This window comes from Grus americana, chromosome 1 (genome assembly GCF_028858705.1).
Source record: "Grus americana isolate bGruAme1 chromosome 1, bGruAme1.mat, whole genome shotgun sequence".
Lineage (NCBI taxonomy): Eukaryota > Metazoa > Chordata > Aves > Gruiformes > Gruidae > Grus > Grus americana.
Window position 1 is genome coordinate 202,576,062 of NC_072852.1, and position 18,651 is coordinate 202,594,712.

An 18,651-nucleotide genomic window follows, 5' to 3' on the forward strand; every position below is an offset into this window, starting at 1 on the left:
TCAGGGAAAAGGCGGTGCCTGCGGCTGAGCTACACCCATGGTGTCGTCAGCGCGCCCAGAGAGGAACCCGCTCGGGAGGATGGGCGGGCTTTCATTCGGATTGACGGTCGGGAAAGCCATTCCGAGTGCAAGAAGCGGGAGAATGACACCGGAAGGAGCCAATATGCTGGCGTTGCTGCTGCGGAGGGAGGGCCAGACTGGTCAGCGAGCTGCTGGTGTTGGCTGCAGGTGGGTGCGCGCTGTTCGGAGGGAGCGCTAAGCGGGGGGAAAAATAGCTCTTCGCCGTTTGCGGAGAGGCGGCAGCGCTGGAGACCGCCACATCCCGTGGCCAGGGCCCGCAGTCGCGCTGTGAGAGGAGAGGAAGCTCTTTGCGCCATCCTGCCTGTCCTGTCAGAATTAGTCCTCCCTTAGAATGAACGGAGCTGCCGCAGGGCGCATGCGCGGGCGGCCTGGGCATGCTCAGTAGCGGCGCTGACGCCGCTGCCCTCCCTCCCGCGGGCGGGGCGAGGGGGCGGTGGCGGGAGTCGTAGTCGCCGTCTCTGAGGCCGGCGCTGACGGGCTTCGGGGCCGGGGCGGTAGTGCGCTGATGAGGTCGGGGGTGGCTGATAACCCCGGCCATGGCAAAAAGAACGTAATTTCTCTGTAACTTTTGGCTGCCCGCGGCTTGTGAGACGGGGCAGCGTCCGTTGGGGGTTCTTCGTGGCACCGTTATCCGTTAACGGCTGATGATTCCCCGCGGTGTCTGTGGCCCCGTGGCTGCCATTAGCACATCCCTGCTCCTGCAGAGCCGTCCCGGCCCCCGGTAGCGCTGACGCATGCCGGAGCTGTAGCAGCGGGGGTGGCCTCGGGGCCTTCCCTGGACTTGCTGCTTTGTACTGACCAGAGAAGAGGACACAGTTGTTCACACACCAGATGCAAAGTACTGCATCACGCTAGCTTGATTCTGGCTTCTAAAGAATGTGTCCAAACAAAAGCTTTTTATATCCTGTGCTCTTTGTTCTGCTAAGAATTGTGATGGTTGTTGTCAGAACTGGATTCCCGTGTGCCCTCAATTACAGGTCATATGTAAATCATCAAAAGGTAATAATTTTGTTTACCCATTGCTTTTGAAGTTGGGCCGTGGCTAAAAAATTAAGGTCCGTTTGAAAATTTGTGACCCTTCTTTCTGTTGCTTGCCTTTAGAAATGCTTTAACCATTCTATATTGACCATCTACAAATTATGCAAAAGTATTGAAAATTACATTATTTCAGGTATTTCTTAGAATCTTTCATTGGATTTTTGTTTGGCATTCCCATCTCCCTGTTAATGTGAAAAAGTGCTGTTTCTACACAGGCCAGAACTGCTGTCTTTCTGCCTAAAATAAGTCTCAGCTATAATTGAGTATATGTTGGTCTTTGCAAAATATTTTAAACACAAGTAACATTTGGGGAAAAAGGTGTTTAAGCAAGGAATCACTCGTGTAATTAATTTATTTTTAAATATGATTCCTATTTTTCTTCATGACTTAGTCAAGCAAGGCATGGCATACATACTCCCTTATGTTTTACCCAAAGGCATAGACAGTTAAATGACAACAGAGAAGGATTTAGCACAGTCAAAAAAAAAAAAAAAAGGAAGATGCTATTCACCATTATCAAATATCAGAACCCAGTAAAGACAGTGATTTCCTCTTCCAGATTTTTCAGTTATTTTTGCCAGAATAAAAAGTACAGCATGGCATTTTAATTCATTTTTTTCCCTGCAAATGAAAATTACAATTCTTGAATTTTTTTAGCTAAGAAAATAATTTCAAAGGAACTTGATGAATTTGAGAAATTTAGGATAAAATCCAGTCAGTTTGAGTTCTTCTAAGTGATTATTTTCTTTATCCTAATAGATTCAAATGTTTGTGAGAGGATATGCAATTAAAGATCACTGCTTGCAGAGAGGGAATCTTCTACTTCTGGAATGCATCCAGGAATCAGTGCAATTTCACTGCTTCCTACTGGTACCATGCTGGGTTGGGGTTTTTTCATGCTGTTTGTTTTGGTTTTTTTTCAATCACTTCTAAAGAACCCAAATCTTTAAAGTCTCAGTGTCACCTTTCCTTCTTAGAATACTGTCTCAACATGTATTATTGATAAATGCCACTTTTGTGGATTAAATGTCTCAGAATGTCACATACATCTTTTTTGATTGTCTAAAAATGATTGACTGAATATTAATTTTCTTTGAAGTTCAGTTATTTATGAAAAAGCTGTGAGACTGAGTTGCATTGAAATTTCCAGACAGGAACCTGGAATTATGTTACTGTCTGTTTTCAATCTTAGACAGTCAATGACAGTCAAAACAATAATACGGTATAAAAGTACAGAACTTTGTACTTAGCATTTATAATTTAATTACATTTAAATCCACTCTTGTCTTTTTAGTCAGCAATTAGAAGTGTCACCAAATCCTTTAGATCCCTGTTCCACTCATATTCATCTTGCCAAATATTAAATTAGGTGCTGTTAAATTAGATGTGTAGTGGGGAGCGGTGTCTTTAAAAATTGTTAACAAATTATTAATTTCTGCCCCTTTGAATAGACAAGGAGTGAAAATAGCAATTCATCTTGATGGGTATATAGAAGATTTAATAATATAATACTTATTTTTAATATTAGATTTTAAAATGCTGATCCTGACCTTTTAAAAACTTAAGTTAACTGTACAGTTAAACTTTGTATGAAAAAAATAATCTAAAACTTCTCTAGAGAAATTTATACAATTTCTTCATCTTTGTTGGTCTTAATTCTTTTTTCCTTGGTACATAAGGTATGCTGTAAAATACCAGCATTTAAGATTTCTCTTTTTTAAAATTCTGCTATCTAATAAGACTGTCCCAGTTGGGAGGAGGCTAAGTGATAAAGGTAATGTTCTCTTGGAGAACAGTTTATTTCTCATACGATATCTGCTAAGAACTATTAAGAATTAACATTCTTTTTTTTTTATTGGTGAAAGAGTGCTGTACAGAAAGTGCTGTAGCACAACTATATTGTGCTTTGAGATAAAGCAAATAAGATTATTTTACAATTGTTTGTACTAAATAAAGGTTGAGTTTAGACTGGTTTTGCCAGCTGCGTTGGTAGAAGAGAGGACATCTACGCACAGAATATTATTTGTACTGTCTGAATGCGTACATGCCTCATGTCAGATTGGTGTCCCTTGTGCTGGGAACAGTCTTGGGCCTCAGTCTCATTACAAAGGTTTGGTCATGTTTCTTGTCAGGCAGGCATGGCCCTAACGTGCTTTTTCTGCAAAGTGCTAGCTTACCTACACGATACTTCTGTATGTTCAATACTTCTACAAAACAACATCCCCTAGGCTATTACAAAGTCAAATATATTTGTGTGTATATATATTTATCTTACTATTATAAAGTAATGAAAATGGTTTGGTGGAAGTCTTCTCCAGTGTCAGTCTGAATCCCATGTCCTCACCTGGGTGTTCATGCTCCATTCTTATTACGTAGGCCCTTGCCCTAATAAATTTTCCTGTGTTATTCACTTAGAAGTAATTTAGAATTAATTGCACATCTTATACCATTCTTAACTTCATTAAACTTGTGTAACATATAAACTTGTGTAACCATCTTACCTGTCAGTCACAGCATCTAAAGCTATTTTGACTTTCTGCAAAAGCGTTTATGAATATATGTACTTTATATGAGTACATTCTGATTGTTACTCTGGTAGGAACCACAGTAGACCCTGCACAAACAAAAGTTCATCTCTGCTGAAAGTTCACTCCACAGTTCTCTTTGCTTTACTGTTTCAAATCTGGTGGAAGGGATGTGAACACCATTTCTAGGAGGCATATTGTAGTGGTTATGGTTTAGTGTATGCATGTTGAGATACTCTGAAAATGGTTGTCCTGGATGATTTTGGACTCATATAAATTTAACAGTATGCTGTGTTTACAGTCTCTTAATGTAATTTCTAGGATTCAACAAATATCCAGGTCATGAAATTGATACTTAAAAGGGCAGCTGTGCTTTCTGAAGGATAAGTATAAACAAATAAATTACACATTTCAGCTTCTTCCACATACAGAATTATAACTACATCTAACAAGGATTGTTGATGGTGCCAACTCAAAAATCTTCATAACTATCTTATGTCTTGTAACTATCTTTGGAAAGGGAACATTAGCTTTGGTGAAGTAAAAGAATTCCACTAGAAATTCAGTGAGCTTTTGGCAGCTGTTTGCTTGGTATACAAGTGTTAAGGTCAGTTAAACATTTTCTTGTAGCTCTTTGTTCCAATAGATTAGATACTACTAATGGCAATGTGTGTATATCTCATATTTTGACTATGGGCTTATCACACTTATCAGTGTGGTTACCTGGCATCTGGGTCAATGAGCTTATTACGTTCTAGGCCGCTTCATCCTTTCTTGTCTTGCGAAAAGGACAGTGTCAAAACAGAATAGTCTTGTGAACAGCAGAACTAATGAGGTGTGGTCCTTATTAGTGGACTTTGTGACAGACTACAGGAACGCTCTTGCCCTCAGAGCTCCCAGGTGGTCCATTAGTTCATCCATAATGACCAAAATTACCTTACTATCCCCAACTTCCTTTTGTTCAACTGCTGGCTGCTTTGTGGCCATACATAGGCTGACCATTTCTTGCCACTTAACTATCAGGAGCGCAGAATGCCTTGCCCCTCAACTGGAGATCTGTATAGATAGCTTTGAGAGGTACATATATCTCCCCAAGTATGTATTATGTGGGATTGACATCAATAACTTTGAAGTCTGTGTCAAATTTCACTGTAATAGCCAATGGGCCACTTCTTTCATGTGACTTTCAAACAGAAAAACAGGTCAAATGTATTAACTTTAAGGGGTTTTGGTTTTGGAGGGTTTTTTCGGAAAACCACTAGTAGCTAACCAGGCATTTGTCACTATAAGAAATGTAAACGTTCAGTATGCAAGCAGAAGAGTTTTGTCAAGTGGTAGGGTAGCTTGAATTCGGTCACATCGGAGAACACATTTGATCTCACCGTAGGCAATACCCAGTCACATACGTCACTTCTCAGGGTCTGATGCATCACGTTACAGGAGATGCTGGAAGGCTGGTTGTGTGACAAGTGCCCAGTGGGACAGATGATGGAAGAGCGCTTCAGTATGTGGCCTTTACCTGCCATGATAAGAAGCTGTATGGCACACAGCTGTATGTTAAGAAATAGGAGATCTCAACTCTAATGAACTATCTTCTGGCATTTGGTTCTTGGTAATCCACATAAAGACAGACTTTGTAACAGGAATCCCGTGGGAGTAAATGGAGCAAATATAAGGAGGCTCATTGCCCAGCTTTCCTGAACTCCAGATCTACGCAATGTATGTCTGCACCCCTTGTAACTTGATCAAATATTTATAAATATATATATTATTTAAATATAAATATAACTATTAATTCATATGGCTTTGTAGAAGAATGCATGAAATAATTATAAATGCTAGTTGGCCTTGTTTAATCTACCAAGTTTTAGCTGAATTGTTAAGATATTTTGGAGGGCTCTAAAATCATTAGCAGATCCAGTAAAGTGGTAAATTAGTACCAAAATTATCAAATAAAGCAGGAATTGGCTACAAGGGAGATGAGAATTTAATTTTTAATTTTTTTTTTTAATGGAGTGGAGGGGAGGGTGAATTAGGCTAAGCCATAGCACCGTATTCATTAGTATCTTCCTTAATGATGGACAAAAACGTTAGAGGTACACTGCTGAAATTTGCTTTTAATAAAAAATAAGGAGACACTGCTATTATAGATTAGGATGCACTGGATGACCTGCAAATTAGAGTTTTGAGACACTGATGAGTCTCATCATAATGCCGTACAACAAATTTGATATCCGTGAAAGAAATATGAGATCGAACTGGAGTGGATGAAGAGAAAACTGCAAGAAATAATAAGGAAAACAAAAATTCAGTCTTATAAATGAACCTTGGAAAGTTTAGCAATTTATTCTAATAAAAGTTGAGAGAGGATATCAATGCTCTTGATAATTGTGAGTGAATAAATATACAAAGGAAAATAAAGTCAAATGACAATTTTGACAGAACAAATATGTAAGCATTAATAAATTGATTGTGTAATTAAAAGAAAGTTTGCAGTCTTGGGACAGTCTTTCTGTGGAAATAGTGGTGGTAAAAAAAACCAACTTTCTGAAATGTCTATTATCTATTATCAATTCCAGAATTTAGTGAAAAGGTTTACATTTCCTTTAGAAGAAGTGTTACTTTTCATGACGCCAAATAAATTGTGAAATTCCCTTTTTTTTAAGTTTCACTCAAATGTGGGAAACTAATTTTACTGAAACAACTCTGCTTTTGAAGATCCAGTCTTTTGACGAACAGGCTTTAAAGTTCATAAGAAAGGGTATTCTAGAGAATTCTGACATACAAAAAAGCTTTATGATTTATGGAAGTTGGGGTTTATGAGGCCATACATTATCAGAATAAATGGTGGTCTTGTTCTTCTGTATTTTCCTAGTTCCTCAGGCTTAGAATGGAAAGAGTGAATACGTGAGATTGGCCATGGGAAGGAGAAGATGCCTGCTCCAAGGGTGCCAAGTGCTGGCAGCAAGATCAATGGATCTCTTCTATTCCAGGAGACATGGAGGTCTATTTGTGGTTGGAGCTACCTGACTAGATAAAGTATAGATCAGTCTGCTATGAAAGTACCTCCCATGAAGAAGACTGCCTGATGGCTTAGTTTGCTCTGAATGTATCATGTTATCAGATAAGCCTTTTCATGAAATTAAAAACCAAAACCCGTATTTTTCTGGTTTCTGGGTTTGGCTTGGAATTTTTTATCCCCTTCTTTGTCAATTCAGGTGGGACATTATCTGTTGCTAATTTTAATTGGAATTGTGGAAGCAGAATCCTGCAATAGAAAAAACTTGGAATGTTTTCTTAAGCTTAAAAATAGGCAAGTTTGACTCAGATTTGCAGTGAGGGCAGTTTATGCATCTGTAGCAATATAAATAGCACTTTAAATAGGTATAAAGAAAATACACTCAAGTTCGAAGTTTCTTTATGTTGTTGGAGTAAAATATTTTTAATGTAAAAAATAGTGAAGCCCAGTTTACCATACAAACAACACACTTCACTATAGGGATTATCACCAGAAAAACTTGGCTGCTGAAAGGGAGATTGCACTGTCTTAAATTTAAATCGGTTCTGAAACCAGTGAATTTATGCCATTGTAAACGAAACTCACAGTGTGCAGCATAGTGCAGCATAAGCTGTACGCAAATACACAGCTTCATAGCAAGACTGCAGGTACAAGTTAAAATCAGTATCAATTGACCAAACACTCAAAGTTGCACTGTCACCAAACTGCCTCTAAATGACCCCATTTGGTAAGCCCTAGCAATCCTGTGATTAGTCCAGGCTGTCAGTGTTTGTTATTTTAGTCCAGAATGCCTAATGGCAATCTACTTAGAAAGTGGTCTAGTAGCCTCCCTTCCACTGTAAGCTGTAGAGGGACCATTGGTCTGCTTTCAGTTTGGGGGTTTGTAGTATACTGATGAGCCTTTCGGAATCTAAAAATATGTAACAAAGTTATCCTTTTCCATCTTCATTGTACATGAAATTGTAAGAGTTTGGGGGTTTTTGAGGGTAAGCCTAGATCTAGTCTTTCTCTTAAAAGACCATTAAAATTTTTAACACACTCCTTGGTGTGCTTTCTGTGGACTTTATTGAAAAAATTCCTACAGGTGGGTACTATTTGTAAAGTTGTTCTTTGATATATGTCAGATATTTTACTTTACAAAGTATAATATATGTATATATTTTGCAAAGTAGAAGTATTACTATCAAATTAAATTCAGTGTAAAAGTCACTTATAACACAAATTTATAACTGTGCATAGGACTTACAAACCAAATTCAGTGCTGGGATTTTTTGTTTGTTTGTTTTATGGTATGCTAATTTTTTTTTTTTTTAAAAACAGTAAGAATGTAGAATCAATTACTTATTTTTCCATTTCAGTTTCAGGAATAAATTGAAGAAACCATGGCCAATCAACGGGATTACATTAGCAGACCTATTTGCAATGGAATTTCTGTTCCTGAAAATAAAATCAATTCCTTAGTGGCTGAAGGTCATGGACAACAAATTCTAAAAGTACTACAAAAGTTCAGAGAACAAAATATATTTTTTGACTTTAAAATACTTGTGAAAGATGAAATAATTCCTTGTCATCGTTGTGTACTGGCAGCGTGCAGTGATTTTTTCAGGTAAACCTAATTTTGGCATGACTTTGCAGGAAATGGATTGTAAGTTCTCTGGGAGGGAGGGAATATAATTACAAAAATTAAAAAAATAAATTGTCACAACTTACATGTCTGCAGAGTTTTGAGCAAAGCATTCAAACATCATATTAAGGATAGGAAAAAAAAAAACCCCCGAAACAAAATGATAGTGCTAGATGCCTAATCATACCCCAAATGCATCTGTTTGTATTTCCAAAGTGACATGAGGACTCTATGAATTTGAGATTCAGACAGCAGTCTATACGCTGAAATACAACTGTCAAACCGTAAGTGCATGGCTCTGCTGTTGGGTAGAATTGACACAAGTTGTGTATCTTTAAGACTTACCTGTAGCTGTACTTCAAGGTCTGCAAGGGTATTGTTTGACTTTGTATGCAACGGTCTATGTACTTTGACACATTTATATTGTGAAACATAACAGGTTGATTACAAATACATCTTGCATTGAGCAACTGTGGATAAATTGTACATGGTTTTGGAATCGAGCTGGATTTTGTTTGTCTAAGATGAGTGGTCAGTATAGTAGAGTTTGTCTCCAGAGGTATTTAAACAGATATATTTTTTCTAAACTACAGATTTCATCCTGAAATGGATCTGTGATCTTCCTTCTGGTGCTTAAAGCTATACATTCTTAAGGAACAGACAGGTCATTCTCATACAGGATATTAATTTATGAAGAACCTTGCTAACCTTTTTATTAGTAAGGCTCAAACTTGCAATTCCACACTGAAAGTCTGTTTCCAAATACAGTCATTACTAAAACACAAAGCTAAGATGCTCTAACAATGAAAAAATGGGCTCCTGCAAATGAGTTAACAAGCTTGATTGAGTTGCCCATACATAGGTGACAAGTGTTATTTTCAAATGGCCTGGAGCATCCCATGGTCTGTGGGAGTCTGCCATGTCTGAGAGAGGATATAGGCTAGCTGTGGTCTTAGGACTACTGAAAAAAGCAGAAGTGCAGATGGAATAAGCTATTTCTTCACTGTAGCAGCAGATTTGATTTTTTTTCTCTGACACACAGAACTACTTGCATTTCAAGTGTTTACTGCTTGACAGCACAGAGATGCTCTGGTAGAAGGAATATTAGGATGAAATAGCTTCCAGTGGTAATTTTTAGAACTGAAGTTAAGCACACGGTAACATATGTGTCCTTTTCACTACCTGTGTAACAGTTGGTAACAGCAGCCATCAAATTCATAGTTGTCCTGGAATGCAAGGCCCATTTATTACCTTCAGAGAATAAAAAGTACCTAGGTCCACTAGATAAATTTTAAAATGAAAACACCTTTTGTCTTCCTTGGCTTTTGGACTTCTCTTAGGTTTGGTTTCATTGTGTAAACTCAAGATTCAGAAACATTTTTCTCCCTACTTAGCTTTCAGAATCAAAGCCTTTGCTCTTTTTCTACTAGTATTGTTCAGTTACTATTTTACTCTGTAATTTAGAGATCTGTATCATACCTCTTGGGTTAATGAGAAAAGGATTCTAAGAATTGGCATTTAGTCTGCAAAAAGGTCTTTGGGGCATAAGTGTCTTAGTGCAATTCTATGTTCTTGTTCAGGAGGTCAGACTAGTTCCTGCTTTACCTGATGTTCACTTCCCAAAGAGTATGCTATACACAGTGATTTTATTTTTTTTTTAATTTTTATTTTTTTCTCTTTGGCATCATAGAAGTATGAGATTTTAAAAATCACGTACTATACAGATACTAATTGTATAACTGAAATATATAATACTCTTTTTTTTTTTTAAATAGAAACTATCTATGATATATTCATAATCCAGATTCTATACTTAGTATTTGATGATTTATCTAAATCTTTCTCTGCTATCATCTTTTGTCAAATTTAGAAGCCGTTGCTATCACAGCCTGATGCTTATGCTCTGAGAGGGTAGGGCAAGTGATATTGCAGCTCTTATCTGTTGCCAGCACTAACCAGCTTGACTTTAATTATTTTATCTTGCCATGTTAGATTGTGTGAAATAGGTAAATGTTATTACATATTGAGTAATAAAGTAGTCAAAGTTGTAATAAAATTTGCACAAATCTACTGATCAATAGTTTGTTCCACGATTTCAACCATCGTCCTTGTATTCAGTCACAATCTACTTTCTGCCCAAGTTTCATTGTGTCATGCAATCCTATGTCAAAACCTCTTTATTTTTTTTTACTGACATCTGCCTGTACCCATACATCTATCTGTCAATTCTAAAGCAAGAATTAAGTTTCCTCATGTTTTTTCTTCTCCTTCAACCCTCACCTACATTACTGAGGAATGCACCCATCATCCATCCTGCCATTTGCTCAGCCTGCAATTTGGAAGGCCTTTTTTTGCTTAATTTTCTGTATTCATCCACAGTGCATGACCTAAGTCATGGGGCTTTTTTACTATATACTTTTTAAATCAGCCTTTCTTTCTCAAGCTGTTGAAACTGATGCTGCCCCAAACAATTTCACATTTTCTCTCACAATGAGAGCTGTAGACTTCATTGATCTCTGTGAAAATCCATACAAAACACAGGTGCTGCTATCATTTTTATGAGCCATCACTTTGAATATGTTCTTATCACCACTCCTTTTTTCTTCAACCATATCAAGCAAATGCATTGTTCTTACTTACGAGAACCTCCACAGTTTAGACCTATACAGCCTGCCCACGTTATTATACACCCCTGATTGCCTCCTTCCTCTCACATCAGTGTTCTCTGCTGTTTGCTAGATTTTTAATTTGTATGCATATCTTCTATATTTTATTCACAGAGCCATGTTTGAAGTTAATATGAAAGAACGAGATGATGGCAATGTTACTATTAGTAATCTATCACCCAAGGCAGTGAAAGCTTTTCTTGATTACGCTTACACAGGAAAAACAGAGATAACAAATGATAACGTGGAAATGCTCTTCCAACTGTCATCATTTCTTCAAGTTTCACTCCTTTCCAAAGCTTGCAGTGACTTTCTAATAAAAAGTATTGATCTTGTGAATTGCTTACAGTTGCTTTCTCTATCAGAAAGTTATGGTTCTGTCCGCTTATTTGATCATGCGCTAGATTTTGTACAGCACCACTTTTCCTTGCTGCTCAGATCAAGTGATTTTTTGGAGATGAATTTTGAGATATTACAAAAATGTCTTGAGGCTGACGAACTAAATGTACCTGAGGAAGAATCAGTGTTGAAAGCTGTCCTTCAATGGACCAAACACAACTTAGAAACACGACAGAAATATCTGCCTAATTTGATCAAAAAAGTGAGACTACACCAGTTACCTGAAAAGACTTTGCAGGACTTCCTACATTCTGAAGAACACTTACTTAAGAGTGCTAATTGCTTAGTAATAATCAATGATGCAGTTCAAAGTGTGCAAAACTTTGGTGGACTGTTTCCAGATGCACGTCCTTCAACAACAGAAAAATATATATTTGTTCATAAAACTGATGAAGATGGGGAAAACAGACATACATTCTGCTACAACATCAAAACAGATAAATGGAAAGAACTACCACATACACACATGATTGATCTTCCAGGATCAAGTTTATCTAGCTATGGAGAAAAAATATTTATAACTGGAGGATGCAAAGGGAATTGTTACAGGACAGTCAGGCTTCATATTGCTGAACCATTTCATGATGCCACTGACCAAACCTGGTGCTACTGTCCAGTCAGCAATGAATTCTCCATAGCGTCAGCTATGAAAAAACCAAGGACAATGCACACATCTGTTGTAACCTTAAATCAGCTGTTTGTAATAGGTGGAAAGACCAGAGGAGCTCAAGAAACCCGAAGTCTCTTGGATGTAGAATCCTATAATCCTCTTTCCAAAGACTGGAAATCTGTAAGCCAATTACCAAGAGGTATCTACTATCCAGAAGCAAGCGCATGTCAGAATATAATTTATGTCCTTGGCTCAGAAGTAGAGATTACTGATGCCTTTAATCCATCTCTTGACTGTTTCTTTAAGTATAATGCTATGACTGATCAGTGGTCTGAGCTCGTAGCAGAATTTGGGCAGTTCTTCCATGCAACTCTAATCAAAGCCGTTCCGGTGAACTGTACATTGTACATATGTGATCTCTCCACCTACAAGGTCTACAGTTTTTGCCCAGAAACCTGTGTTTGGAAAGGGGAAGGATCTTTTGAATGCGCTGGCTTTAATGCAGGAGCAGTTGGGACAGAAGACAAAATTTATATATTAGGTGGTGATTATGCTCCAGAAGAAATCACAGATGAAGTTCAAGTCTACCATAGCAGTAGGTCTGAGTGGGAAGAAGTTTCACCAATGCCAAGAGCCTTAACCGAGTTTTACTGTCAGGTCATTCAGTTTAACAAATATAGGGACCCTTGGTCATCTGTACTGACAATTTGCTCTGGAGAATTTTGAAACTCCTGAGTCAAAAGAATCTATTTAAATGCACAAGCTTTAGAACAGATTTGTAGGTATTAATTTACACATGGAAAAAGATGTACTGTTTTGTTTAAATCTTCAGTTTAAATTGTATGCTATAGAACTGCTTTTGGAAGAGTCCATTAAATTGTCATTTACACTAGTCATCATATAGAAAGTATTACTTAATTTTATATGCAAGTCTTCTCTGTAATTATCTGAATAATTTGCAAAATGATACTACTTTTCAAAAAAGCATAATCATGAGGAATTCATCGTGTAATACGTGCCATTATTTCTGTAATATTCACAGTTGTCCCAGTAGACAAATGGCTGAGTGAGAAAACTGACTGTGATACTGTTTTCCCTATGTAACTGAAGTTTAAAAGAAATCTACATTAGTGTTGTTTTATTTGATTTTTTTAATATTCATAAACCTGTAAGAGAAATTCATTGTCAGCTTTATCTTATTAGAATGACCTTAGCAAGGGCAAGAGCCAAAGTGACCTTCACAGCATTAAAACCAGGTATCTAACTTGAAGAGACTGATAATTCCTATCATCTTACTTCAGCTCTTCAGTTTTACCAATTTTTCTCCATCCTTGTGCCTTAGTGGTAGCTGTACTTTGTTTTCATCCCATTAACTGTGGCAAGATGATAAACTTTGATAACATAGTGCAGAGTGGGGAAGATTTCTACAGGATGGATGATTCATGTGGTATCTTTGCTTCAGTCATGCTGTTAACTAAAGAAAAAACATGTCAGGATGTTTTCTAACAGAAGTCTTCCATCTCTGAAGTCTCCAGTGCTACCTACTAAGCAGCCACTAGGCTGCTTAGAGCAGCAAGCTGTAAAATTTTAGTTGTTGCTTTGGTTAACTACGGGAAAAGTTCGTATCTTGTCATACATCAAATACAAAGTTACAAAAATAAATCCCCATACTTATTTATTTAAAGTCAAAGTAAATAGTTTTTCTGGAGTGAAAGAATTCATTTTTTAAACTTCTATAGAGGTTTAAATGAATTAAAACACTTTATCTTGTACTTCATGGTAATTTTAAGTGTTAAAATATTACGTAGTAAACACTACACAATATATAGCTTGATAAACTTCCAGTAGTCATCTATTATAATGTTAAAATTGTAATGGGCTTTTAGTATTAATATTAGTCTAGGTATACATTGTGAAGTAAATCTGATCTCATGCATACAAAGTGGGACCTGTGTCTAACAGAAGGATGCTGAAATTAGCTAGGTTTCATAAATTCATTTGTAATCTTCCACAGTCCAAAAATTTTCTTACCAGCTATTTGAATAAGATATTTGGAGCCCTTGTGTTCCATATAGGTATCATTTAAGCAGTAAGGTTGTCTTATGCCAGACAGGATAGTTCTAAACATCTAAGCACTTCTTTTCCAAGCAGTTTAAAAATGAACAAAATTTGGTGAGGTGTCTAAAATCTTTCATGTGGCTTGAGACAACTGCGGTAAGTTCATTATCATATCACCATGTACTTTTTGCAAAACTCAAGCTCAGTATTAATGCTTAAAACTTAATATTGCCTAGCATCATACTTCCGTTTTCAAGAGTAAGAAATGGAAGGTTCCAATTCTGTGATTGACTCTGTAATTTGTTATCAGATACCTTTATAAATTTAGATAACATTCATCATAAGTATTTTCATAAGTATGTAAATGAAAATGATGCACATTTGGAGAACATATTAATAGAGTGGAACCTTTCCATGCAGTAATTTATTTGTATTAAGATGCGTGTGAGTTCTATAGAAGTAAATAGCTTGTTATAGTATTTCAGGCAAGTTCTGCATTTATTTTGCTCTCTTCGTAGTGAGTCTCCAAATCATATTCCAGCTACACTTAGGCAGGTAACCTTTACAATCACCATACTGAAATGCAAGCATTTTTATATTGGAACACAACTACTTTTTGTTAGTGCAAAACAAATGAATAATTTAGGAGAGATGGAGAATACTATTCCTACTTACTGAAACAGTAGGAGAAAAATAAATGGACATATAGAAGAACAGTAGTTTTAGCATTAGTAAGGCTAGTCATGGTAGCATAGGGACTTCATTAATCATTAATTATTGCAACTTGTCACTTCATCAGAAATGCAAAGTCTGACTCCTCTGCTTGTGTTTTTGTGTTGTTTTTATACCTGAGTAAGAGTATGTAATTTATGCAATGAGAAAAGTAACATATTATTCCCATAGTACATGGGTATAAATAGCTATGCAAATTGGAAGAGACTAGAGAACTGCGAAGTTTTTTTTTAATTGCCGCTGTCATGACCAAATTGCTGGGTCACATAAACAGCAAGTGAGTCAGCAATTCAGTGATGCTCTTTCCTCTAAGTTTTTCCTTAGAGCAAATTTTTTTTGGCAGTCTTCCATCCGGCTACTTCCTATATGTACAAGCGTCTGGCATATGATATCACATAGAGCAATGACATATATGGTAAATTAATCAGTATATACAGTGAAAACTGAAGCTTTATTTGGAAAATAGACATGCTTCTTTAATATTATATGCTACATTTGCACAGGAACTAATGTCAGTTCCCAGTTTGACAAATCATTCATGAATTTCAAATGCCGTTAAGATCTCTTATTCACTGATTAGGAAATAATGCAGTAGTGTCAGTTACTTTATACCGTTACTTACAGAAAAGTTACTGTGAAATAGTACGAATTTTCCTCAGTTATGTATGTAAGCCTGTATTGCAACTCTCACAGAGGAAAAAAAGGTCATTTGCCACAATTCCACATACAGAGAGTTAAATCCGATAGCAGAATTGAGTGCAGAAGCAGCTGTGTTAGAAAGTCATGGCTAAAAACAAGGCTTTATGATGGAATTAAGGCCCTATGTTCCAAATCCTGTAATTAATCACTAATGATGTAAGAAGTCTCAGTGAAGTCAAGTACACTACTCAGAAGATATGGATTACTTGCATGAGTAACTGCTCTAGGTCTGGATCAAATAGATTTTTCAGTCTACTTTACGCAGCTGTTATGGAATTTAAAAAAAAGTCACAAAATTAGCGCAAAGCGAGTTTTTCTACATCTTTTCTGACTTTTCAAAGCTCACAGTACTTTATGAAAAAGTACCTTCTGCTAAAAATAGTCGATGACTAGATTAATGATTACATATGTTCTCACTGAAATACAGTAAGATGTTTAAAACATACAAATTGCATGTAAAGTTATAATCTACTATTTGCACTTAAATGATGTAACCAAAACATTTCTAATAGTATTCTAGTATATGTCACAGAACACATTATAAGCATGACCAGTATAATATACATGAAGATAATATATATTGTATGTGGGATTTTAATATCCGGTAATGATTATATTGGATAATTTGATTTTTAAAGAATGCTATCAAAACATTATGGCACTTTGATAATGGTTTAGTTATTATAATATCAATTATTCAGGTGTTTATATTGATTATGTTTGCACAGACCTGATGATTATTATTTATGTACTAATGAATTTATTTTCTATATTCTAAATACATTTGTAGCAAGTCAGTTTACTGCTGTTAAAAAATCATTATATTCACAAAATGGAGTAGATTTGTTGGGTCATATTTATTTCTGGTATTACTCCATGAAGAAAGCTGTATACTTCCTCTGATTAGCAGTAGGTAGTAGGTAACATACAGGCTATAGAATGTGCTGTCTGCAGTTTGTAATGTGGAGTGTGGTTTTAGGTGTTTCTGTTTGTAGGTGACCAACAGGAGGCAGCATTAGATCTATTTTAATTAAACCAGACTGAAACCAGGGATATGTTTACAATATTTATAGCTGAACATTAGGCTCAATTTACTTTTTTTCCCTTCTAACACCCAATAAAGCATAGAGATCAGTAATGTTTTGCTGCTGCCTGGGCTCTGCTGATATGCGGGAAGTATGATACTACATGTTTGCCGATATGTTCATTCTTTTGTGAAATAAAAGCACCAAGCAACTGAATCCTTCTCAGGTCTGATTTTTTTCAGTGAGTTTCAAAACACAGAGAATCTACAGTGTTTCTAATGAGGTTAAATACTTCTTTTTCCTTTCTTTTTTTTTTTTCAACTGGAGAACATTTTGAATGTTAGATTATAACCAAGAACGCATGAAAGCTGCAGTGAGAGGGGTTTTTTAGTTATCCTCAGACCTTGTATTTGTATGTCCTTTGTATATCAATTTGCTGCTTCCACACTAAGTTTGATTTAGTCTGCTGAAAATTAAGTTTATCATTATAAAGTACTCATTTAAATTGCTGTATTTTTTTATTGGATCCATCTAGCTCAGATTGATATATGGGGAGGAGGTAACAGTTTAAGTAATGTAAATTATTAGGTATTTACTTTGACTGAAATGGGCTTCCATACTACTCAGAAGTGTCTTTAAATAAAAGGAGATGCAAGCTACTTAGTCTGAAATTCATATCCAAAGAGTGCAGAAATAGCATTAATACAAAGTGAAGGAGCCCTGTGTTGTCCTGTATTCTTCCAGAATTTAAAATTCTGTGACCTTCAAACCTCTGTATAGATAAAATAGTTACAGCAATAAAAATTAACCTTCCAACACTCCAAGGCCTTTGCCCCACAGCTAGCAAAAGCTATTTGGAGACACGTACAAAGTATTCCAGCAGCATTCACTATGTTAAAAGCTTATATTGAACAATGAAGGGATTCACAGACCAAACTTGAGAGCTGCAGTTGTGTAACCCTGTGCACAATCAGAAGGAAATTGCGTATATATGTTCTACAGATCCTGGGAATTCACCCTGGACTGGCACAATTTGTATCTGAAATAGTGGGGATTTTCTCATTGTGATAAAAGCAAGGAAACAATCTGGATTTAATGAATAAATTACACATAAATTACACAAAAATTCAAGACAGTTCACATGAACAAAGGAGGTCCAAGGATTTTTGTTGGGGGAAGCTGGTATATACCAAGATTTTTCACCTGTGATTAATAGCCTCTGTAATAGTCAAATAACAACAGGGGGAGAGAGTATTTAGAATTATATGCAGAGCTACCCTAGGAAATCATATGCTTCCTAGCAAATTATTCTAATGGCCACTAATCATATTTAACATTTTTGTGCTTCACAATAAAAGGAGGATAGTTAATGAGGTATAATTAGCACTGATTATTTTTGCAGACTGGCAGAGGTTCAGATTGTTAATGACTTGCACACTCATTTTTCCACCTACTTACACCTGAATCTAGTTTGAACTAGCTTGCAAGACCTTCAGGGCACACTTGCATCTTACTTCTGAGCACTGTCAAAATACTGGTAATAATGTAAATTGAAGCCTAGTTCATACATAAGCCTTAGTAAGAAATATCCCTGTATAATATATTGCCAGCAACGTGGCACGGTCTTGCTACCCTACTCCTTACTATTCTATTTTTTAAATTTTTATGGGATTTAGTATACAATGGGCAAGTGTGGCAAATAAACTGTTGTATATATGCAAGTAGAGATGATAAATAGCTAGCTTTTCCATGTTTAGTTTCTGTATTTTCAGGACGTTCACTGCCAGAATTGTTAACCAAAACTGGAAAATAACATCTTAAAGGAGATTTGTAGTTTCACCATCATAATTATGGTCACTAGAAGCTACATTAATCAAATAACCTATCCATCCAGTGAAAATGCTGAAGTCCAAATACTAATACAGCCCAAAACTTGGATTTGAAAGGATTGAGGAAGTAATTGTTAATATGCAAAATAATAAATGTGTGTATCAGGTTAGGCAGAATAGAGGTAGCAAACTTCAGAAAAACATATTTTTAATTATCTACCTGCAAATAGGGCCTTAAGCCTGCACAAAGGTTACATTACCAAGACAACAGGATGTAATACAAAGAGCAAGTGCCAGACATTTCACATGTGGCAGAGCAGACAAAAAGGAAGAGCCCAAGAACAGA

The 18,651-nt window shown here is 36.4% G+C and overlaps 1 protein-coding gene across 6 annotated transcripts; it reads left to right on the forward strand.

Moving 5' to 3' along the window:
- Nucleotides 1-175: 175 nt before the first annotated feature.
- On the forward strand, nt 176-16,685 carry KBTBD3 (kelch repeat and BTB domain containing 3). 6 transcript variants are annotated; one of them, XM_054808670.1, is made up of 5 exons: nt 366-1,080; nt 1,879-1,989; nt 6,520-6,862; nt 8,022-8,269; nt 11,068-16,679. In XM_054808670.1, exons 4-5 carry the CDS (start codon nt 8,046-8,048, stop codon nt 12,686-12,688), a joined length of 1,845 nt encoding a protein of 614 aa, XP_054664645.1. In that variant the 5' UTR covers nt 366-1,080; nt 1,879-1,989; nt 6,520-6,862; nt 8,022-8,045; the 3' UTR covers nt 12,689-16,679. The 6 variants fall into 6 exon arrangements, with proteins under 6 accessions (XP_054664638.1, XP_054664656.1, XP_054664663.1 ...); XM_054808681.1 differs by lacking the exons at nt 366-1,080; nt 1,879-1,989 and adding an exon at nt 203-228; XM_054808657.1 differs by lacking the exons at nt 366-1,080; nt 1,879-1,989 and adding an exon at nt 2,853-5,363.
- Nucleotides 16,686-18,651: the final 1,966 nt, after the last annotated feature.